At 45.9% G+C, this 20962-nt stretch overlaps 8 protein-coding genes across 8 annotated transcripts; 4 read left to right on the forward strand and 4 right to left on the reverse strand.

Moving 5' to 3' along the window:
- Positions 1-1768: 1768 nt before the first annotated feature.
- FOMMEDRAFT_77828 (uncharacterized protein) lies at positions 1769-3176 on the reverse strand (the record flags this gene model as incomplete). The annotated part of the gene is made up of 3 exons (XM_007264356.1): positions 1769-2082; positions 2152-2698; positions 2751-3176. The coding sequence occupies 3 exons, from the start codon at positions 3174-3176 to the stop codon at positions 1769-1771; spliced, it is 1287 nt and encodes a 428-aa protein (XP_007264418.1).
- A 502-nt stretch (positions 3177-3678) lies between these two features.
- FOMMEDRAFT_132608 (ras-domain-containing protein) lies at positions 3679-4792 on the reverse strand (the record flags this gene model as incomplete). The annotated part of the gene is made up of 8 exons (XM_007264357.1): positions 3679-3812; positions 3874-3954; positions 4018-4211; positions 4271-4304; positions 4419-4541; positions 4596-4600; positions 4663-4697; positions 4751-4792. The coding sequence occupies 8 exons, from the start codon at positions 4790-4792 to the stop codon at positions 3679-3681; spliced, it is 648 nt and encodes a 215-aa protein (XP_007264419.1).
- A 470-nt stretch (positions 4793-5262) lies between these two features.
- On the forward strand, positions 5263-6042 carry FOMMEDRAFT_26991 (uncharacterized protein; the record flags this gene model as incomplete). The annotated part of the gene is made up of 4 exons (XM_007264358.1): positions 5263-5333; positions 5383-5555; positions 5614-5691; positions 5786-6042. The coding sequence occupies 4 exons, from the start codon at positions 5263-5265 to the stop codon at positions 6040-6042; spliced, it is 579 nt and encodes a 192-aa protein (XP_007264420.1).
- A 972-nt stretch (positions 6043-7014) lies between these two features.
- FOMMEDRAFT_26992 (uncharacterized protein) lies at positions 7015-7924 on the forward strand (the record flags this gene model as incomplete). Its single annotated transcript, XM_007264359.1, has 2 exons — positions 7015-7050; positions 7118-7924. The coding sequence occupies 2 exons, from the start codon at positions 7015-7017 to the stop codon at positions 7922-7924; spliced, it is 843 nt and encodes a 280-aa protein (XP_007264421.1).
- A 1326-nt stretch (positions 7925-9250) lies between these two features.
- FOMMEDRAFT_26993 (small GTPase Cdc42) lies at positions 9251-10068 on the reverse strand (the record flags this gene model as incomplete). The annotated part of the gene is made up of 5 exons (XM_007264360.1): positions 9251-9316; positions 9374-9708; positions 9774-9846; positions 9909-9965; positions 10021-10068. The coding sequence occupies 5 exons, from the start codon at positions 10066-10068 to the stop codon at positions 9251-9253; spliced, it is 579 nt and encodes a 192-aa protein (XP_007264422.1).
- A 1080-nt stretch (positions 10069-11148) lies between these two features.
- Positions 11149-12672, forward strand: FOMMEDRAFT_153684 (uncharacterized protein; the record flags this gene model as incomplete). Its single annotated transcript, XM_007264361.1, has 1 exon — positions 11149-12672. One exon carries the CDS (start codon positions 11149-11151, stop codon positions 12670-12672), a length of 1524 nt encoding a protein of 507 aa, XP_007264423.1.
- Positions 12673-14008: 1336 nt separating this feature from the next.
- FOMMEDRAFT_26995 (uncharacterized protein) lies at positions 14009-17348 on the reverse strand (the record flags this gene model as incomplete). Its single annotated transcript, XM_007264362.1, has 2 exons — positions 14009-16288; positions 16344-17348. 2 exons carry the CDS (start codon positions 17346-17348, stop codon positions 14009-14011), a joined length of 3285 nt encoding a protein of 1094 aa, XP_007264424.1.
- Positions 17349-17998: 650 nt separating this feature from the next.
- On the forward strand, positions 17999-18517 carry FOMMEDRAFT_132611 (uncharacterized protein; the record flags this gene model as incomplete). The annotated part of the gene is made up of 2 exons (XM_007264363.1): positions 17999-18069; positions 18355-18517. The coding sequence occupies 2 exons, from the start codon at positions 17999-18001 to the stop codon at positions 18515-18517; spliced, it is 234 nt and encodes a 77-aa protein (XP_007264425.1).
- Between the last annotated feature and the right edge of the window lie 2445 nt (positions 18518-20962).

The following is a 20962-nucleotide window of genomic DNA, read 5'->3' on the forward strand; positions in this document are numbered from 1 at the left end:
AAGTCTGAAGAGTAGGCTACATACACTTTCTTTCTAGAACAGGTTGTAACTTCTAGAACAATTAGAACAGGTTCTGAAGGGGCTGGAGGCACATAGTTGGTAAAGGCCTCTTAGATAGAGGTCTATACATATTAAGCTAGTTCTACTCATAACTACTAATCTAGTAGGACAGTAGGGGTGGCAGTCAGTGTAGGAGAGTCTATGTTTACACTATAAAGGAATCAGTACTAAACTAAAAGGGGTAATGAATAGAAGAAGGGTGGCAAAAGTTTAAAAGGGTTTAGAAAGTTTAAAATTTAAAAATGTAAAAGGGTTAGGACAAAGAAAAGAGATTAACACAACAGTGAGTACTAATGCTCAAAATGTAGGAGAGTTGTAGGGTGATAATGGGTAGTCTTAATCTGATGTCAGTAACAGTATAGAAGGAACCTGAAGGCTTAGCAAGGGGACCCAGGCTACAACTATCCTACACAACAGAAATACAGAATACAAGCACTAGAACATAGTCAGAACTTACAGAACAGGCAGAGAGAGAGAGTGAGACAAGAGTAGAGTATATAGAGTGAGCCTAAGAGTACAGGACTACCTAGAGTAGACAAGATCAAGACTATAGGACCAGTCTGATCTTGTATGCCTATATATACTAAACTATACAAGAGTACTCAGAGAGTATGAGCCACTTAAGAATGATAAGCTACAAAGAATGAAAGAAAGGAATGTCAAAGATAAAGGTACAAAGAATGAAGGGATAGACAAAGGGTAAGAGACTATAGAATGAACAAAGAATGAAGGGGTGGTCAAAGGAATAGAATGATAAAGTAAGGAAGGGTAGTAGTAAGAGTCAGTATGTATATAGTCCATAGACAGCACCCCTGAGGGACAGAAGTCCTGAGTTCTGGTACAGAAGGGTGCAGAACCCTTAGAACTGAAGGTACAAGAGTAGAGAACCATAACACTTAGAGACAAAATAAAAAGAAGAATAAAAGTACAAGACAATGAACAAAACACAGAAAGGTAAAAAGAGATAAAGAAAACAAGGAATATTGAGTAAATAGCTTATACAGGCTTAAAAAACATAATACAAGCTTATCATATTTAAAGAGGTAACTATTGCCTAATTAAGCAAACAGAAGATTAGCCAGACATACAAGACTGTAGAAAGGACTTGCAAGGTGTAAGAAGCTCCTGTAGGCTCAGTATATAATCCCTTGTCTCAGAAATTAGTAAAATAAAAGATAAAATATTAAAGATAAAGAAAATTAAAGAGTAATTAATGTTGATACTATAGTAAGCCATGTTATAGCTGCTTCTACCTAAGTCAGATAGGGCCCATTTTGCTAGAACTGTTTACAAGTACATAAATGATTGTAAGGAGGGTAAGTCAAAGTATAAGAGAGTGGCTATAGAATCTTATAATACAGTTCTGGTGTTAAGGGTATAGGATAGGATTACAACTGAACAATAGGTATATTATAGATACTAGAGCTTGAGTAAATCACTCAGGGATGAGATGAATGTGTAAAGTCTTTCTGAAGAGTTTTTTGAATTTACATGATTTCTACAATGAGCAGGCAAGTGACACTCGAATTTGGCAATGTATACATCTTCAGTCTGGAGAAAACCATTTATATATTCTATTATTATACAAGACTAAAACAAGAAAGCAACAACAACTTTCCTTGCAAAGACTTCTACGAAATAATAAATTAAGCACAATCGTACCTGTCTATAGATTGTCCAAGACAACCTTTGAGAAAGAGACCATAACCTAACCAACGAGAGGCGGAGAATCATCTCTGCTTGCACTTGAATAAACTTGTTCGTCTCTACCGTCTGTCTTTGTCTCTACTGAATCGCCGTATACAGCAACCTGCAAAGCCTGTTCGATATCACGCACCAAGTCGTCACCATCCTCAACACCAACGCTTAGTCGAACGAGGTCATCACCGATTCCGAGTTGAGCACGTTCAGCAGTTGGGATGGAGTTGTGTGTCATGAGAGATGGTAACTCCGCAAGGGACTCGACACCACCAAGCGACTCGGCAAGCGTAAAAAGACGTAGCGATTTAAGGAAATTCTCAGCTGTTGCATGTGCCTTGCCCCCATATGTCTTTGTGTCCGGCGTCGTAATCCGAAACGAGACCATCCCACCGTAAGGGAAACCACCAGCCAGATCACGATCTCCAATACTATCAACCCACGCGCGTGCGTGAGGACTCAAACTCTCATACGCGACATTGTTTAGAGGATGACTTGCAAGACCAGGGTAAATAACGTCCTTTACTTCGTTGCCTATACGACTTTCTAAGAAGCGAGCGATGCGCAAAGCACTCTGACCGTGCTGACGCATACGGAGGTATAACGTCTTAGCTCCTCGTTGAGCAAGCCAACAGTCAAACGCACTGGGGACAGCGCCAATGGCATTTTGCAAGAAACGAAGACGTTGGGCAAGTTCTGTGTGTCTTTCTGGAAGAATAAGCGCTCCCATAAGGACATCTGAATGTCCGTTGATATATTTGGATAGTGAGTGCATGACGAGATCCGCTCCGGTTAGAAGAGGAGACTGGTAGTATGGAGAGAGAAATGTCGAATCTACAAGAACGAGGGGTCTTGAAGGATGCGAGCGTGCAATTGCGACGATGCGAGGGATGGCGATTAAACGTAGAGTAGGGTTTGTTGGGGACTCTATCCAAATTAACTGGAAGAAATGCATGAGTAAAAATACCTGGACCTATGGGTCTTGTACTTACTTTCGTGTTAGACTTTATTGCAGCGTAGATCGTTTCATCGTCTTCCTTCTCCAGATCAATGAAAGACGTCTCTAAGTTCGAAACTTTGGTCATATAGCGGAAGGTTCCGCCATAAACATCGTTGACGCTCAGAACGTGCGCGTCGGGTCCGAGACTCTGGAGAACCGTCGCTGTCGTGGAAGACCCAGAGGCGAACGCAAGAGCAAACTGTCCGCCCTTTTCAATGCCTACTAGAAGTGCCTCGAGTTGGTCGCGATTTGGATTTCCCGACCGGGTATATTCGTAACCCTTATGCACCCCGACAGCAGACTGCTCATATGTTGTTGCAAGAGAAATAGGAGGAATGACAGCACCCGTTTCTAGTGAAGGTGCGGAACCTGTGTGCACTGAGTGTGTCCCAAATCCATCTGAATAGCTAACAGTCATGGTAGTAGTGGCAAGCAAGAGGAAATTGGAATGCAGAAGACTGAGCAGCTGGATGGTGATATATGCAATATATATAGTAATGACTTTATATAGTAAGAACAACACTCACTGTGCCACATCTTTTAGAGTCCGATGATTAGCCATAAAAAACTAAACTATTTATAGTAAGTACTAGATCTAATACAGTAAAACTTGCTACGCGTGAGACAAATATACTAATTCTGTTACATCGCGCAATTTATTAATTGTCTGACGTGCTTAGTCGCCACATCACGTAAGCGCTCTAGTGGATTGTTTTAACTTTTTGACGTTCACTATTTTGTGCGGAAGCGTTGCTACTCAAGGGGAAAAGAAGGTACATTAAACGAAGAAAGTAACAGAGGAAAATAAACGACAAAATCCATCTCTACACGAGAGACATCAGGACGTCTACGTCCACAATGAACCTCTGGTCCACACCAGCGGTCCAGCTGTCTCACAAAACAAGAACGAGCGCATCCCTTCAATTAGAGGCGCAGCAGCCTCCGTTCTTCTTCTCCTCACTCTTGCTGACAGTAATAGTTTCCCTCGGCCCGGGTGTGAGACCAGGTCCTTGATTCTGGTCCAAGGCCTTCGCAGAAACGATACGGTAAATATCTTCGGGCCGACAACCGAATTTAGAGAGGCAAAGGACTTTAAAGAAAAGATGATGCCGTACCAGTCAGGATGCTTTGGAAAGCCGCCTCCACATTCGAAGCGTCGAGCGCTGATGTCTCCATGAAAGACAAATTATTCTCCTCTGTTCTCATAGGCGGTATTAGCCAAAAGCTCTAAGAAACGAACTAATATTAATATTGCGTACCAGCAAATGACTGTGCAACGTCAGTCAATACAGCCCTTAGGTGCTTCAAGTCACTCTTGTTTCCTACAAGCATGATGACGATGTTCGAGTCCGCATGATCCCGCAGTTCCTTCAACCACCTCTGGACGTTATCGAAGGTCGACTGTTTGGCGATGTCGTATACGAGCAATGCACCGACTGCACCGCGGTAGTAACTTTGCATGTCAAGGTCATCGACAAGCACAATTGAGTATTGTAATGCATGATTACTTACGCCGATGTGATGGCGCGATATCTCTCCTGACCAGCTGTTAGGTACAAGGAATTTAGTACATATCCACACTCCAAGTATCGGCGGATCCATCGAGTGCGCGATTTCTACGCGAAGGCCAACGACAATGGAAAATTCAGAAGACACTTACCAGTATCCCATATCTGCGCCTTCACCGTCTTTCCGTCCACCTGAACCGTCCGCGTGGCAAATTCGACGCCAATCGTGGACTTTGAGTCGAGGTTGAATTCATTGCGTGTAAAACGCGAAAGCACTATTCCTTCATCGTCAAAATGATCCTTTTATGCTATACGAGCAGTAGCCTTACAATTTCTGCGACAAAAGCAAGCTTTATCAATACCATATGCGGAATTTGATGGGCAGGCCACACTCACGATTTCCCAACACCCGAGTCACCGATTAGCACCACCTTTACGATTTGTCAGAGATATTGATATGATATGACTGATGGATGCAACGCACCTTGAAGAGATAGTCGTAGCTTACTGCAGCTTCACCAGCCATGATGATTGCGAGAGAGCGGAGCTTGTCGTCGTCGTCTTGGTCGTCTCTTTGGCAGTCGTGGTCATTTCTGGCTTGCAGACGGATCTTCTCAGTGCACGTGACGAATCGTGAGAATCCATTCGACGATACTCAGGTCAGGAGTCTTTCAGTCTCCACTATTCAAGACCCAAGAGCTGGCATTTCTTGGACTTTGCTACAGTACACAAAATGCATATAGCTATATCTTGCCATAAAATATTTGAGCCGATAAGTACTGTATCAACTTCGATAAGTGCGGCGGTCTCGTTATTTCCACTCAGTGCGACTTTCCAGGGTCTAGAATGTAACTGTTCATTCAAATTCTGTCACTGAACAAGGCCGTCTCTACCCTCAACGACGCTCACATTGTCAACATTGCTTCTCAACCGAATCACACTTCTTCGTATGGGAGCACTATGCACATAGGCCCTTTCAAATGGTAATACTATCGGATGGCTTGGCCGCAAACTAATCCCAAGCAAATCAATATTGCCCCGTCAAAGGACGTTGTCACCAACATAAAGTACAACCCCACAATGAGACATGGCCTATTAATGCTACAGTATTCACAGATATAGTGATCCCTGGACGATGGAACGTTCGTCCGATGTGGCTGATATAGCAAATGCTGGTATCTCCAGCGCTCATTGGGTAAAGGGCTCTGACTATTACCATGAGAGAGCAGAGATAAAGGGCATCAAATTCTCCAAAGACGATGAAGAAAAATATGCAGAGCTCATGGCAGGTATAATTCCCATCTTTTCTTGGACACTGTTTACCTCTGTATTCATTACTCATCTCAGAATTAAAAAAGAGTAATGAAGACAAGGATTTTGATTTATGGCTCTGTCCTAAAAACAATCAACAGATATTGGTTACAAGTACGTAATTATTCTCTCACCCAGTGGAGTTATCTTTCGCCCTTCGTATATATGTGTTTGTTGCGCTTTACACTGACTCTAACTTGAACTACAGTCTCAGAGGCCAAGCCTCCTTCTGATATGTTAGGAAAAGGCAAAGATTTTGATTGGAAATGCCTGCTAAGTTTTGTAGCAAATACTCCTGATGCTACTACCACGAATGATGTCGTGTGGAAGATACTGCACGAATACGCCCAAAAGCCACTGACCAGGAAAAGATACAGTATTGATATTTGGCCCAAGTTCTTGCGGCTCGGTTGCTTTCGTCATCACGGGGCGCACAAGAAACTACAGAAGCGAGGGAGTAAATAACAAAGTAATTGTAAAGGCCTCAATGAAATGGTTTCCTTGAGTCCAACGTTATGTAGAGAACCCTTCTGTTTATTGTTATACTCTTTCTTTGTTATGTATTAGATGTTAATGTTACAAATAAATAATAAATAAGAGGAGTGAAGACATCACCAAATCGAACACGAAAATGTATTGGAATTTACTGCTAAGACATATATTTTTTACATATTGTGGATCCTTATATTCGCTTATAAAGTCTACATGTAAATATATTGCCTTGTCAGACTCTGCACGTTTTGGTGATGGAGCACGTGCGAGGAACTGAAAACGGCAAGTCGGACGGACAAGATCATCGCGTGCGCATCGGCACGCCAAATGACTTCATCCCAACTCAGTGAACGCCAGATTCTGCCGACGCGAACAAGTCATTTCGGCGCATAGAAATTGTAACTCCACTACCGGGTGAAACAGGTCATGAGAAGGAAAGAAGGGATGTCCTAGCATTACTAGTACTGCTTCCGATATTGGCAGAGTCTCGTGTCGGATGAGTGGCAGATAGACCATGATATATGCGGGGCCCCACGATGCCCTCCGTCGTTCCGGCCCCATTCACGCCTCCGCTACACCCTATAAGATCACTACCACTTACCCTTCCCTAATTTCGACTTCGTCTTTCTCTTCCATGTCCTGCGCTGACTTCTACCTTGTCTATGATCTACGCTTCCCGCCAGCCTCCAGTGTAAATCTGTGGAGCTGCTAGTATACTCTCATTTCACCTAGCCTGCAAGAACGTGGCCTTGAGCGCTGTGGAGCATTTGTCTGACTTTGGTGATTGCACCGAACTTGGCATTTCTATCGACTGGTCGCTACGCTGATAGATTAGCGCTAACGCTTGTGCGCCTTTCATTATCTGTTGCCGCCGCCTCACTAGAGACTCCTTATTCCCGTCTGTGTGTGCGAAAGACCCAGGCCCATTTGAAACACGATTACAAAATGGGTCGACAGGGCACTCAGGAGGGTAATAAAATTGTAAGTTTGAACAATAGTGTCGTGCTTGTTGTATTTTTATTCATATTTCGGCTGGTCTTAAATCAAGCACACTGCACAGTGTGAGCAAAAACGAGTCGTTACGCATGCACAAGCAGCGATCAGAATTCAACGATTTTATCGTGCCCATCGCGCCATTACGGCACTCAACCGTCTCGAGCAACGAATCAAAACAGTTCTCAATGAAACACACGACCCACAAGCCGCACGCACTCAATTGCGTGGACGAGCTGCCGAGCTTGGGTCGCTTCGTGCATTCTTAAACGCCACTCCCCACGTTACCTCTGACCCTCGAGTCGTGAATAGAATGCGTCGAGTGGAAGGAACGTTGCAGAAGTTGCTTGATAAAGCTACTTGTGCGGAGAGAGAGCGGGAGGAGAAGAGGTCTGGGTCGAGAGAGTTCATTCATCATGCTGCGGGCGTTAGCTCGTCTGGACGTCGAAGCTCTCGGTCTGGGAGTCAGTCATCTGCAACGACTCGTAGTGGCCAAGCAAAGGATGCTTCTCGGCAGAATCACACTGTAATTAGGCACGAGACGAAGGGATCCACGCATTCGGATGTTATAACGAAAATTCGACCCTCTCCCTCCTTCGTTGTCCCAATCCCCTCCCAAAATCCATCAAACTCGTTCATCCTCTCTGGTCCTAAAGAATTGTCGTCGTCGCCTCCTGAACAGACCTCAAAATCCCGTCGCACGACCCTACCTACATCTCCTCCCACCTCTACAACTCATCAACAATGGATTACTCGGATATTTGCTGCCACACCTCCACGAAGTGTTCATCACCAATCAACAGTCTCCAAAGCACCTTCATTATTCACCATTCCAGAGGCATCCGAAGTGCTCATATCATGACCCGATTTTCTGACACTCGTCATGTTTCCCTTTTATTCGTTCTAACATTTGGTGTAACTTAAGTTTTTCTTTTTTCTTTTCTTCAGACTTCTCTCCTCAACACGATACGTTCCGCGCCACTGTATTCTTACAGCAAAGCTTTCATTACAATGTATAACAATTCAGTATTATACCTTGTGCATGCATCGGTTGACTCAGAAATTGAGGTATTCTCCATGATGCATTCTAAATATTCTCTCAGACTTCGTCCCCCTGTATTTTTGCCACGTTTTTAGATTATCATTTCATTTCCGATGTATGGACTGTTGTACCCTGTCTTTTCACTGTGTACCGGATAAATTTTGCAGTATATCCATTTTATCCGCACTGTTTATGACACTGTGAAGCAATAATTAATCTAACACATGTTCCCAGGTCTTCACTAACCTATCACTAATTCACATGCATACCAAATCAGTATCTTACTGTTATAGGTCTTTCGGTGCTTATCAGCCCTTGTAATCTAACACCAATTAGTAATTACGGCAGTCCCCAAACATCACCATTCCTGTACTGCCGCGAAGCCAAAGTAAAGACACCAGAAGCCAAGAGATGTTCATTAATAAATTTCGTAAATGAATTAACTGTTCGTTCATCTTAGACGGGTCTAATTCTGTCTCATCAATACACTGATCGCCACAAAATTTCCGTAACTCGAAAACACTGGCCGATAAAGCGAAAATTCAGTAGTTTTAATTTCCTCCAGCAACGCAACGCAAAGAATTACAGAAGGGATCCAAATTTGAAAAATGCACGGTACCCGCACAGCATCTTTGTCAACAAAGAGTGATGTAGAAGGGTATGGTGGGACATACAGAGCGTATCAAATCAATTCTAATGTTTCTCTCTCTACAAGTGAGCTCAACCCATCCACACAGTCTTATACCCTAGACCGTGTACTATACACAATGTCTTACGTCTTAGTGACCACACCATCCCACCCCGTGTTTCACCCCACGTCTCTGCGTAATGACTTATCACGGACGAAGCCCAAAATTCTCAACCAGCGCCGCAGGCCGATGACAGAGGCAAAGAAGGCATTGTAAACAGTAATGTACGAACAGAACGTAAAGAAGAAAAGCAAGGGCAATATAAAGGCAAGAGAGGCGATGATGGAATGAGCGAGCTCTGTGGAGGAAAGGGCGGTATATGAGATAAGAGATAACGTCGAGTCGAATGTGCCGGTCGTGACGGAGTGACAGTCATTAACGGAGATACAATGGCTAGGACTTGTTGGGTACGTGGAAGGGTGCAGAAAAACGTATGGCGGGCACAAAATATACGTCCTTAAAGGACGACACACTTTGCACCTTTCTTCTTCACTACAGGCGGTTCCAGCGCTGCCACAATAGCCTATGTACACGTGGTACGTAAGTAGGAGATAGTATAGCACTCATTTAAGGTACACACCTCATCAAAAACGTTCTTCAGCCCCTTCTGTGTGAGTGCAGAGCACTCGACATACTTTACTGCACCAAGTTCGTTTGCAAGCTTTTTACCCTCTTCCTCCGAAACAGGTGCTTGCTTTTGGCGTGCGAGCTTCTCACGTACGCTCTGATCGTCGCGTAAGTCAATTTGCGTTCCGACGATAAGGCACGGGACACCAGGGCAATGATGGAACACCTCTGGAAACCACTTCTCGCGGACGTTTTCAAATGATGCCGGAGATGTTACGCTGAAGCAAACAAGGAAAACATCCGTCTGAGGATACGAGAGAGGTCTAAGCCGGTCATAATCCTCCTGGCCTGGTATTATGGCAGTGGTGAGAAAAATGTCATAATATTGTAGTCAATACAACTGATGGACGTACCGGCAGTATCAAACAAACCCAAGGTATAAGGCTCATCACCAATCATGACAGTCACCGCGTAATTGTCAAACACCTAATAGAGCCCGGCCAGCAGTACTTAGACACATGAATGCGAAAGGCGTAACGTGGACTTACAGTCGGAACATACTCGCTCGGGAATTTATTAGTTGTGTAAGATATCAACAAGCAGGTCTGGAACGACAGAATGAGTTGCAAGCACAAAATGGAATATAACCCCAAAACGCACCTTTCCGACGGCACCATCACCCACGACGACACATTTGATGGTCTGCATTTTCGCTCACACTTGACCGAGGTCTATGAAACTTCCGTAGAACTGATCTAAAAGCAAAAGTTAGAGACCAGATACTTCTTAGCAAAAAAGACGAGAACGCGAGGAGAGGAGGACAGATAAAAGCCGAGATCTAAACAGACGCCGGGCAAACGCCTATGAACGCATCATGACAACAACGCCGCCGCTTGTCGCCTCGATTTGAAGAACAATCCTTGACATATGCATCCATGCGATTTCATTCCCGACGACAGATATCACACCCAACCAAGCCGAAAGCCATGCATCCGCTTAAATCCGTCGCAACAAGTCTGCTAGAAGTCCAAGCGAAGCGCGCAAGTCAAGTGACTGATTCGGGTGCTACTTTGCACCGATGACGATTGCCGTTTCCGCGAAAGTTGGATAAAGAAGCTTTGCGAGGGGAGAACTTACCAAATACGCCACTGAAGAGTAAGAGACAGAGGATAGAGAGAGAGGGTGGAGGACAGGGACAGAGATGCGTGCCTCGAGGTCGGGTAAGTAAGAGAGACCTGTTGTTGTTCTCTGTTGCCACTTCCGCCAGGTCACGCTCACCACGCGCATGCTCCGTGACACAGCCGTCACGCCTTTCTTAGCCTCATGTTATCCACTTAGCACTAGCATCATCTAGATGATCAAGGCCCATCTTCCATCTGGAGAAATATCCTATGATATCCAGAAATAGCACGCTGTTTAGCCTCGTGCTTCTAGTAATCTGATACTCTCGTCTGAGTCCAGCTTTGCACTTTCGGCTCTTGTGCATATATATGCTGACGTCAGCACATTACTTTTCACAACATGCAAACTACCCCCATGCCTCCGAGTGCAGCGTCCAATGTGCCGATAGGCCCCTAGTAGTTTGCTCCATTGTACGCAGGATAACTCTTCCACTTCTCCTTCAACATCTATCCTTCTCAGTCCCGGACTCACCCTAGTCACTCCTTTAGTGAGTATTACCACTCGTATGTTCATGTTTTCTTTTCTTCTTATTCATGCACACACGAATTCAGACAAACTAGCTGAACTCTCAGCAAACTCAAAAGTCACTCGTTTGTTCACTGTTGTATGCGAATTCCCCAAACCTGGTGCACGGATCAGCAAGCAGAACATCACAAGTTATCTGAACTAGTTAATAATGAAGCTGAAGCAGCCTCTCAGTCAACCCAAGCCACTTCTCTGTCTTCGCGAATTCAAGAAGAGAAGGCTCTCGGTGCTCGTCTGAATAGCTTACCACCAGAAGTCCTTTCTGAGATCTTCTACTGGTGCGCACCTACAGCAGATGATCAAGAATCATGCGATCCACACATGGCGCTCAGGCTCAGTCATGTCTGCAAACACTGGCGAGAAGTTACCTTGCACTCTCCCAAGCTCTGGACGTACACGAAAATAAAGATAATACAAGAATCAATCGAGCCAGCTCTTGAACTTATGACAATTTATCTGGAACGATCAAAGTCTCGGGCAATCTTCATTGATTTTGACTTTGTCGATGTTTGGTCGTATTATAGGTCTGTACTTGACTTGTTTGAGCTACTTGTGAACAAGGCGAGGGAGTATAGACCTCCGGAGTCTATTGCGGACTCGTTCCTCGCAACACATTTAGAAGCGTCTAGTACTGAAGAACGGCCAACACGCGAAGAGTGGTATTTCTGGTCTGCACGGCCTGAGGCGTCGTCACAGACTCTTGAAGACAACACTGTGTCAGATATGCAACTCGCCAACACACCTGCTCGAAATTCACCCACGGAGTCCTTGGTAACGCTCCGTGCTCTGCGTATTGCAGTGGGCTCATTCGTGCTCGAGCCGTATCTCTCTTGGTCATCGTCACTTACGTTCCTTATACTCAAGGACATGCATGACTTTACGAACCTCTCTGTCTCAGAAGCCATGCGTATCCTCTCTTCGTTCCCGCTCCTCGTACACTGCAGCATTCATATCGACTACGAATCCGTCGAACACCAAGCGTTCGAACCGAACAGCATCCAACTCCAGTTTCTCCAAAGCTTCAGCATGTCATGGTTAGATTGGATTGATGCAGGACCATTACTCGACGCGCTCCATGCGCCTTCGTTGCGCGAACTTGAACTAACAGGTCGACTGCCCGAAGTAGAGGGTGGAGGTGAATGGAGACACTTGGTACAGTTCCTCCAGCAGAACAAATCACCAATCTCGCATCTCATATTCGAGTCGATTGACTGCTTCCATATTGACTTCCTTTCCGCACTTGCTTTCACTCCTACATTGGAAGGCCTCTGGCTCGAAGACTGCTTATTGGACGATACGATCATTCGTGGTCTTGTTCCCGTGCTAGGTCCGAATGGTTTGAAGTCGCTCGTGTTATTGGAATGCTATGCGTTCGATATCGAGGTTCTCGCCAGGGTACTGAAAGATAGCGAACAAGCGGGAAGTGTACCAGTGAAGGTATACGTTGATGGAGTTGGCGATTTGGCTCCCAAGCATATGTCGATGATCCGGGAGATGGGGTTAGATAATTTGGAGATCGGACCATCGAGTACGCCTGTTGACCTTGACACGACGGAGATAGAAGAGCAGATGGAGAGTCGCGTAGAGGTTGTAGAGGATGCGTAGAAACGCGCGTCCTGTGCCGTTTAGTTGTTAATTCTCCATCCTTCACATGACCTGTGTCTGTAAAGTAACTTTGGCAATGGATTCTAGCATCAACAACCAGTCCAACAGTGCGATTTCCCGGTGGCATGTGCTTGATGCTAGATAACATAGACTTATGAAGTCGGATTTAGTCTTTAGCAGGCCAAACCTATGTGCTGCCAGAGGTTATCTTGCTTGCAAATATCTGTTACAATCTTCATCTGTTCTAGCAGTTCAGATGGAAATTAAGTCACGAAAATACAAGGCAGCTGGTTTCTACTGACGCTCAATGTGTACATACTGGCCCTTGATATTGACATGTTGCATTGAATTATGCAATACTCGCGCCTGGTAGTAAAATCGTTGTGAAAGAGGCACACAGCTCGTACCTATTCTAATAAGCTGCTATAGCAAGCGTGACGGATCCTTGCAAGTCGTATGCATTATCAAATTCCACTCGTGATCACATTCGCATTATACTAAAACAGTAATCAAAAAGTAAAAAGGGTGTACTATGCTTATGACTACGACTACAGAGATATGGGATGAATGTTCGCGTATCCGATATCCAATATCGACGCAGGTGTGAAAGAATGAAAGTAAGGAGAGGAAAACACAGGACAAGGGGAGAAATCAATCAAGTGGGGAGTGCGAGGGGTAGTGTGTCGGGACCAGTGGTATTTGTACATATATACCTACAGATATAAGAGAAGATAGGAGAAACAACAGCAATGATGAAGAAATAAATCTGATAAGATACTCTGAAAGAAATATAAGACGTGAGAAGCGCTCAATGGTATTAAGAGCCGTGCGTTTTTGGTCGGCGTGCAATTATCGTAGGTGTATCGTAAATGGACGTCATGCGGCCCGCCGGATAAATACAGAGGCTAATGTGCCCGAACAACATCTCCACGCATAGGCCTGGAGGCTTGTCTATGGGCAACACGAAAGACGCGTCAGCAATGAACGGGCGTGGCTATTGGACTTTCTGTCTCAAGGAGCTCAGCAGAAGTCGGAGGTGGTGGCATGTCATCAGGATTCGAACTTTCAGATCCCGCAGAACTTGTCGGAGTCGAAAGTTGGTAACTTGAAGCTGTTGGCCTCCTGGAGGAGCCCTTCAACAGCGGGAAAGCTTCGCTTGAAGACTGAGGAGGAGTTGCCAGTAGCTCTTCCACCTCAGACGCTGAGTGGATACGACGCATGTCTGTTGTTGGGACACCAAGTTGACGATCCGCTCCACGGAAGAAACAGTAACTGTATTAAAAAAATCGCCAGCGAAAAATGAGTACCAAGGAAAAGGAAAGCAAAACATCAGCACTCACCTGCTCAGGATGGTGTTATAGCCGGCTCCATCCATCGAACCACCTTCCGAGGCTGCCATTTGACCAATACGCGTTGTCGGCGTCAAAGACGAAAAGTCAGGCGGAGACAAAGGAGACGCAGTCATAGCTGTCGAGGAGCCAGAAGTTATTGAAGGCGTCGACACGTCGCTTTCGCCAGTATCGTGTCTCACCGTGCGCGGCAAATCCGACCAAGGCCGAGAAGCAAGAATGCCAAGGCCCGCAGCCACGTTGCCATCTCCAGTGGGGAAGAGAGGCGGGAAAGAGTGGTATCGGCCAGGTGATGATCCCGGTGGATGTTCTGCAGATGTCATTACCACACGTGGCAACTGTCCCGTGGGTGAAACCTCCATCGTGGTGTCCGAAAGCGTACGATGGACAGATACTGCCGTCGGTGTGCCTGGAGGCGTTCGACGTACTCTGCTAGCACCGAAATTTGGAGAAGAGACTGCCGTCGATGCCCATGCATCAAAGTATGAGCGATGATGGTTTCGAACATGTGTCTCTGTACCATTTGTTATCCAGCTCATAGGTAGAGTGGCGAGCGTATTGGAACCAGCAGGATAGCGTGTGAACGGCCCACCCTCCAGAGTGCTGACGCTTTCTGAGACTGCCAGCCGCGCTCGGTTGAATCGTTCCACGTCCGGCTCTTCACGGTCGAAGTCTCGAGGTGATCCACGCGGTAGCCCACGCGCGTCGAAGTTCAGGTTATAGCTTTCAAATGAACGAGGATTGAAGAGGTCATCAGAAGTTGTCGCAGATGCTTTCACTGGGCTATGTCTGATGGAAGGTGTACGCAAATGTTCCTTATCTCGAGGCCATCCATGTGCCGTCCACGTTTTGAGTTGATCAAATGTGGATCTCCAAGCTGATGGATTTTTCAGAGACACATCAAGGTCATAGCGTGACGAAAGGTCAGAGCCTTTCTTCGCAGGCGAAATGGGTTCACCACCTTTCGAGGTCGTTGAACCTACCGAAGTGCCACCATCACGGCTTTCCTTTCTTCCAGATTCACTACCCTTGCTCTTGTCCTTTCCGGAGTCCGGACTTGCAGCTGGGACGACTGCTGAGCCAGCAAGTTTGAGTGAATGTTGCGGACGACGTTCAAACACAGCACGATAGTTTTGGCCATCGTTATTGTCCCACATTTCACGCCCCGCCGAACAATAACGTACAGCGAGTACAAGCGTCTTCTCGTCAATGCGCAGGAGTATATCTGCTAGGCGGATGGAGAAAGTAAACCGATCATAAGCTGGAGCGGGAACTTCATCTGTCTTAACTCCAGATACGGGAGTTGAAACTGATCTTGGTCTAGGCAACGCTCCCATTGCAGCAGGATTTCGTGGGACACATGACTCGGACCAACGCCCAAGCACTTCACTCGTTGTCTGCCATCCGTCGAACGTGAAACGTATAGCCACGTTCTTCTCAAACGCGATGTTTCGTACTCGCACGACACCTTGGACACTAGACGCATCATCCGCCAGATGTAAAGTCTCCAGTCGTACATCAACATCGTCCATCTCCATAGGTCGATGAGGCATGTTAAGCACACGCATCATAAGTACACGACGTAGAGCCTCTTCCTCTTCGTTCTGAGTGCCTCCAGGTACAAGTCGTTTCGGCCGTGGGCGAGGAATGAATGGCGCTAACGATCCGCCCTCAGATGCGGAGTCACCCTCTCCGCCGCTCGTCGTGTCGTCGTACGTGGGGCTTCCAGAACGGCTAACAGCTTTGGGCTTAGATGTTGACTTGAATATCCTAACATGCTCGAGCTGTGTATCGAAGTGGACCATCTTTGCTGATGCTGGAGTGGTTGGTGCGCTAACGCTTGGGCTGGACGTGACAATTGACGAGATGTCGCCTAAGGAGAGCGATGGACGCTGCCGAGCTGCATTCGCAGACGATGAACGTGATTTAAGCGATGGCCTGACAACTTCCCCCGACTTTTTGCGGATAAGAGGTACACTGTTTAGTGATGCAGACTCTGAGAGACCAAATCTTTGCTCGTCTGAAATGCGATCCCGTGCGTGAATAGCTGTCGTATCTCCGTTCTTGCATCCAAAGGAGAAGTCGAGACGTAGGGAGCCTGCCTTTTCCCTCTTGCCAGTAAAGCTCTTTGGGCTGACGTCCTTCGGAGAGGCTGACATAGGTGACATTTCCGGAGTTGCGTTAGCGACCGCTATGGCTGGTGTAGGGCTTGGCGGATTTGACGAAGGAAATGAAACAGTCGATACCTCCTCCTTACGCTCGGAATCCTAAAATAAGTATAAATAAGCAACCAGAGAAATCGGGCAGTTTGCCAGTACAAACCTCTTCGTCTGGGTCATTTCCAAACATCAGTTTTCGCGCACTTCCTCTCCCACGACCTCTGCGAGCCCTCGGCACGACACCATGCATGTTTGGTCCTCCGACGTCGAAGTTTGATGGTCTTTTGACCTGTTCTGTTGCTTTGAAAGGGAATGCGTTCTCCCTCTCTCTCGCCTGCCCGACTCGCAAGATACTACTTTGCGTCGGCGTCGCACATTCTGAACCCGACTCCGAGTGATCGAATTCAGGTTCAGCATATCCTGGTGTCGTAATTTGACGTGGAGGTGTCGAAGAAGAGACACTCTTTAGTGCCATTAAATGGTCAGCACTAATATTTCGCTTACGGGAAACACGTTCCTCAACGTCTTTGCCGGACACCTTTGCATCACTTTCCCCATATCTTCGCCTGCGCTCTTCATCACTCCCGCTTGTACTCTCTTCTTCCGCCCCTAGAACAAACCGTGATCGCGTTCGCCCTCTTGGGGGTGTGCTAAGCAGTTGAGAGTTGCCGACTGGTGCTACCTCATTCAGAGTCATTGCACTTCCTCCACGTCTTCGGGGGATACGTGGAAGACTGCTACCAGCGGTATTCGTAAATTGGTACACGCTTGAAGTAGGGGAAGCACTTGAGGCTGAAACCGCACGACGCATAGGCGGGGACTGCGCTGGGTTGAGGCTTGAACTAGATTCTAACGCCTTCGACGGGCTCGACGCGGTGGATGTGGGTGTGTCAGAGAGCGCTTTGACAAGTAGAGGTGCTTGTGGATGTAGATGCGTGCAATCCATGTATCTGGAGCCGACACCAAAAGATTGGACATTATATGCGGACGAGGATGCAAGGGGTGGTGACGACGGGATCTCTGGGGGTGTGAATGGCGTATGTGCGGGGACCGGTGCTGGGCTGGCAAGTGCCATGGAAAAAGTTATTGGAGGACGGGAAGGAGAGTGCGGTGAAGTCACAGTGTTAGAAGTTGACGAAGATGATGTAGACGGCACGATGTATGGCATGTCAGTGCTTGTCGATATTCAATGTTCGGTTGTATGTGGATGGTACAGGAAGCGTTGCAGTTGTGGAATGAATCAATCCTATAATAAAAGCAGAAATACGGAGTAAGCGCTGTGGTTCCAGACGGAGAACAATATAGCCAGAAAATACAACAAGAGAGGGTGGGTGGATGAAAGGGGATTAATGCGCTTTGGCAACCGCTATTAGAAGACAAACACGCAGAATCAAGCCGCTTAAAGTGTGCCGACTCAGGATGGGGAGTAAAGATAAACAACTCCTAAAATGTGTGGTGTAGGCAAGGGCGAAACAAAATGATTAATATAAGTTTGACACCCTGTCGTCACCACTCGAGCAGCTCTTTTCCGAATAGTGAATGGATCCTTGCCCGTCCACGTACCAGCACAGAACCAGTAGAGCAAGCCGAAGAATAGGATATAGAGAGAGTTGTGGAATAGATGGACCAAAAATGAGAAACGAGAAATAGATATGTGATGTATAGTCGGGAACGAGACGCCGAGAGACAAAAGCATAGTGGCTGACAGTGACACTCCAGCTCGGTCTGAAAGAGATACTCACCGGTTCGATTTGAAATCCAGCTCAGAATTATGGGCAAGAAAGAGTGTGTATCCGAGAAATCGTGAAAATCGTAAGGATGTTGAGTACGCCACTGTACCAACTTGCAATTAGACCTGTGAGATGGATATTGAACCCCGCTAGTGCACTGTGTTAGAGACAGTGGAGATCAACAGTAGGCTCGGAGGCGACCTGTAGCGCCGTGAAAAAGAATGTTGTGCTTCGACGTTGCAAGGGAAATGAGCGGGGGAATGAAGATATAGGATGATGAAAAAATTGCAAAACTAGCAAAGCATGTTACGTGAGTAAATGTACGCATACATAGTACTCAACATGTCCCACTTTGCTGGCTGGCCAATGGCCTTTGCAGGAGCAGAATATTCGAGCGCGAGAACAGACTGAGAAGCAGGAAGGGACAAAGATGACGTACCGAAGAAGGTCACCAACCTCTATGCTCGACCGGGCGTCAGCAATCCGACCCGATCAATGCCGCCGTGTTCCTCCTCACACACCAAACACTTCCTCCCGCCTGGGTATCCTGGCGTCTCCGACCAAGGATTGGAAGAAGAGAGGGCCACAGCCCAGCGTAATGAGCTGAGCTAAAGAATGAAACCGGCCGAGCTAAAGTACTGAATAGCTCAGTTAAGACAGATGTCCGGAGCGCGTGAACAGTTGACGGTATGAAAGGAGCAAAGTGTTGTTCAAGATCCGAAGGCCGAGCTACCGCGACTTCGTGCTAGGATCCCTCCTCCAGATGCTTCAGGTGGAGACCAAAGGAGATGAAGGAGGAGGGAGCGGAGGGAGGGAGAGCGGGAGGAGGAGGAGAGACAGAGAAAGAAAGAAAGACTGAGACGAAATTGAGAGGAGGCACGCCCGAGGCTAATTTTGGGCATGTGACGCCCTCGTGACACTTGGCGCCTCTGCCTTATCAGGAAGGTAAAACAATTTGCATTTAGACGTCCATTTCTCCGCGCCGACGTCTCGACTCCCTTCGCAATGGCAAATTCACTAAACACTGAGTTTTCCATACAACGAGTCGTAAAGGCTAAAGGCTACTCTGGCTTGCAACTGCTGCATAATCTATCTAGTCTCCTCACAACTCGCCCTACGCTGTTGTGTGTTAAGCGCCTCCACCTCGTCATACATCACTCAGGTGGCCCTGCAATTTTCTCGATGTCTCCACTCCGTGAGTTTTCTTCTCCATTCTCCGGTTTGATCATCATAGCAACCTTCGATCGCTGTCTCCGGGCGGTTCAAGACCTGTACATTTGCTTATCTTTCCCATGAATACGTGAAAACGTGTTACTCATTGGTCTCTTCGGATTACCATCTTTGGATGCTTCTAATTTCAAATCCGCGTCATCTTTACCTCCGTCGTGCCTCCCTTCCCGGGTGTCCTAGTCTAAGTCTCTCCAAGACTCCGGAGGTTATTCAAATAATATTGCTGCAATGATCCGTTGTTCAAGGGACTTGTTTGCTACTGATTCAAAGTGCATTTTCTTTGATGTTAAGACGAGAGATCGATTTTCTTCCCACTTGTGTGCCTTCAGTTGCACATCCGCCGCACTACTTCCATAGATTGTCAATCATAGGAGATCATAGGCAGTCGTGTTGCTTGTGCTTCTGGCTTTGACGTCATCTCAAACGTCATTGGTGACATGAGTTTTTCTCCCCATGAGTCGTCGTTAAGTATGTATATTATTATCATATTAATATTATCATGTAATATTTGAAGGGTTTATGCAACTTCCTTGTTTGTATACAGAATATCACCCACATAGTTTTGTTGATTAAAGGAACTGGTGTTGACCCCAAATTTACAAAACTTTGATTTGTCTTTTGTTTGTCATATCTATGTGTATGTACATGTACAAGAAGCAATGTATCAAGCTACTCTTGCATTAACTGACTCTATGTCATACTCTGTCAAACCAAATATTTATTAGTTTTTGCTATACTTTAAAGAAAGGCAACATTAATATTACCTTCAGCAAGTGCTCCACCAACAAATTCCATTTGGCTAACTGACTTAATCCTATAGTTTGTTCCCTCATTGAGCCCCAGCTCTCCTGCTTCCTTAAGATTGACTAGCAGGCAGCTACCAAGGATGCAGAGTAGTGATTGGTTTTGTTAAGAGGGAGAACTTAAGGGGGGCACACATAGACAAGGGGTGAGGTGACAATTGACTGCTCAGTGTCTCTTGTCCTTATATTGTATGTATTCTAACTGAGACATTATGAAGTCATTGTCTTGTAGTTTGTCTGTTAATGAACTAATCATCTCATAATACTCCCCTTCAAACTCTTAAGGTAAGGAAAGTATAAACTCAACATAGTATGTCACATCAGTCACAGCACAGCCACTTCCCCATTAGGAAGGACCCTGATGGCAAAAATCGAGCAGTGGACATTGACATTTTTTTTAGCACTTGTAAATACAAAAAAAAATATAGATTATGGTTTTACAGCTCAGCCAGAATACTAGCTGGAAGGATTCTATAGCCATGGTATTTCTTATTTGCCCATTGAGCCTGTGCTCCTGTCAACCCCTTTCTATATGTATCTATGAACTGAGCAGACTGGTTACAATACCTACAAAACATATAATAAAATCAATTTTGTAAGAAAGAAAGATTTAAAGTACTTACTTTTGAAAGAAATCAAAAGGAATAGAATCAAGGCATGTTTGAACATGCTTTTCCATTTGAGCTTCAGTAGTAGGGGCAGGCATCATCCAGTAGTTGAATTTAGCATAACCCTAGCACTGTTCAATGAAGTTCAATTCACAATGGAATTTAGGATAAAAAACTGCCTTGTGTTCATAGCCTTCTACCAATTCTTCAATTGCAGACTTTTGAGCTTGAAAATCTGGCTGGTTAAACAGAATTCATTGACAGCAGCATACTGATTGTGCTGATTTGTCAGCACACTTGAAACCTTTGTATTGTGCACGTTTTCCATCAACATTAATTCCTTGTTCTTGAAGGATTTGGGCCATCCCTTTAAATTGGCCAGAATGATGAGGTGTATCAGGAATAAATATA

Source organism: Fomitiporia mediterranea, assembly GCF_000271605.1.
Source record: "Fomitiporia mediterranea MF3/22 unplaced genomic scaffold FOMMEscaffold_3, whole genome shotgun sequence".
NCBI classification, from domain to species: domain Eukaryota; kingdom Fungi; phylum Basidiomycota; class Agaricomycetes; order Hymenochaetales; family Hymenochaetaceae; genus Fomitiporia; species Fomitiporia mediterranea.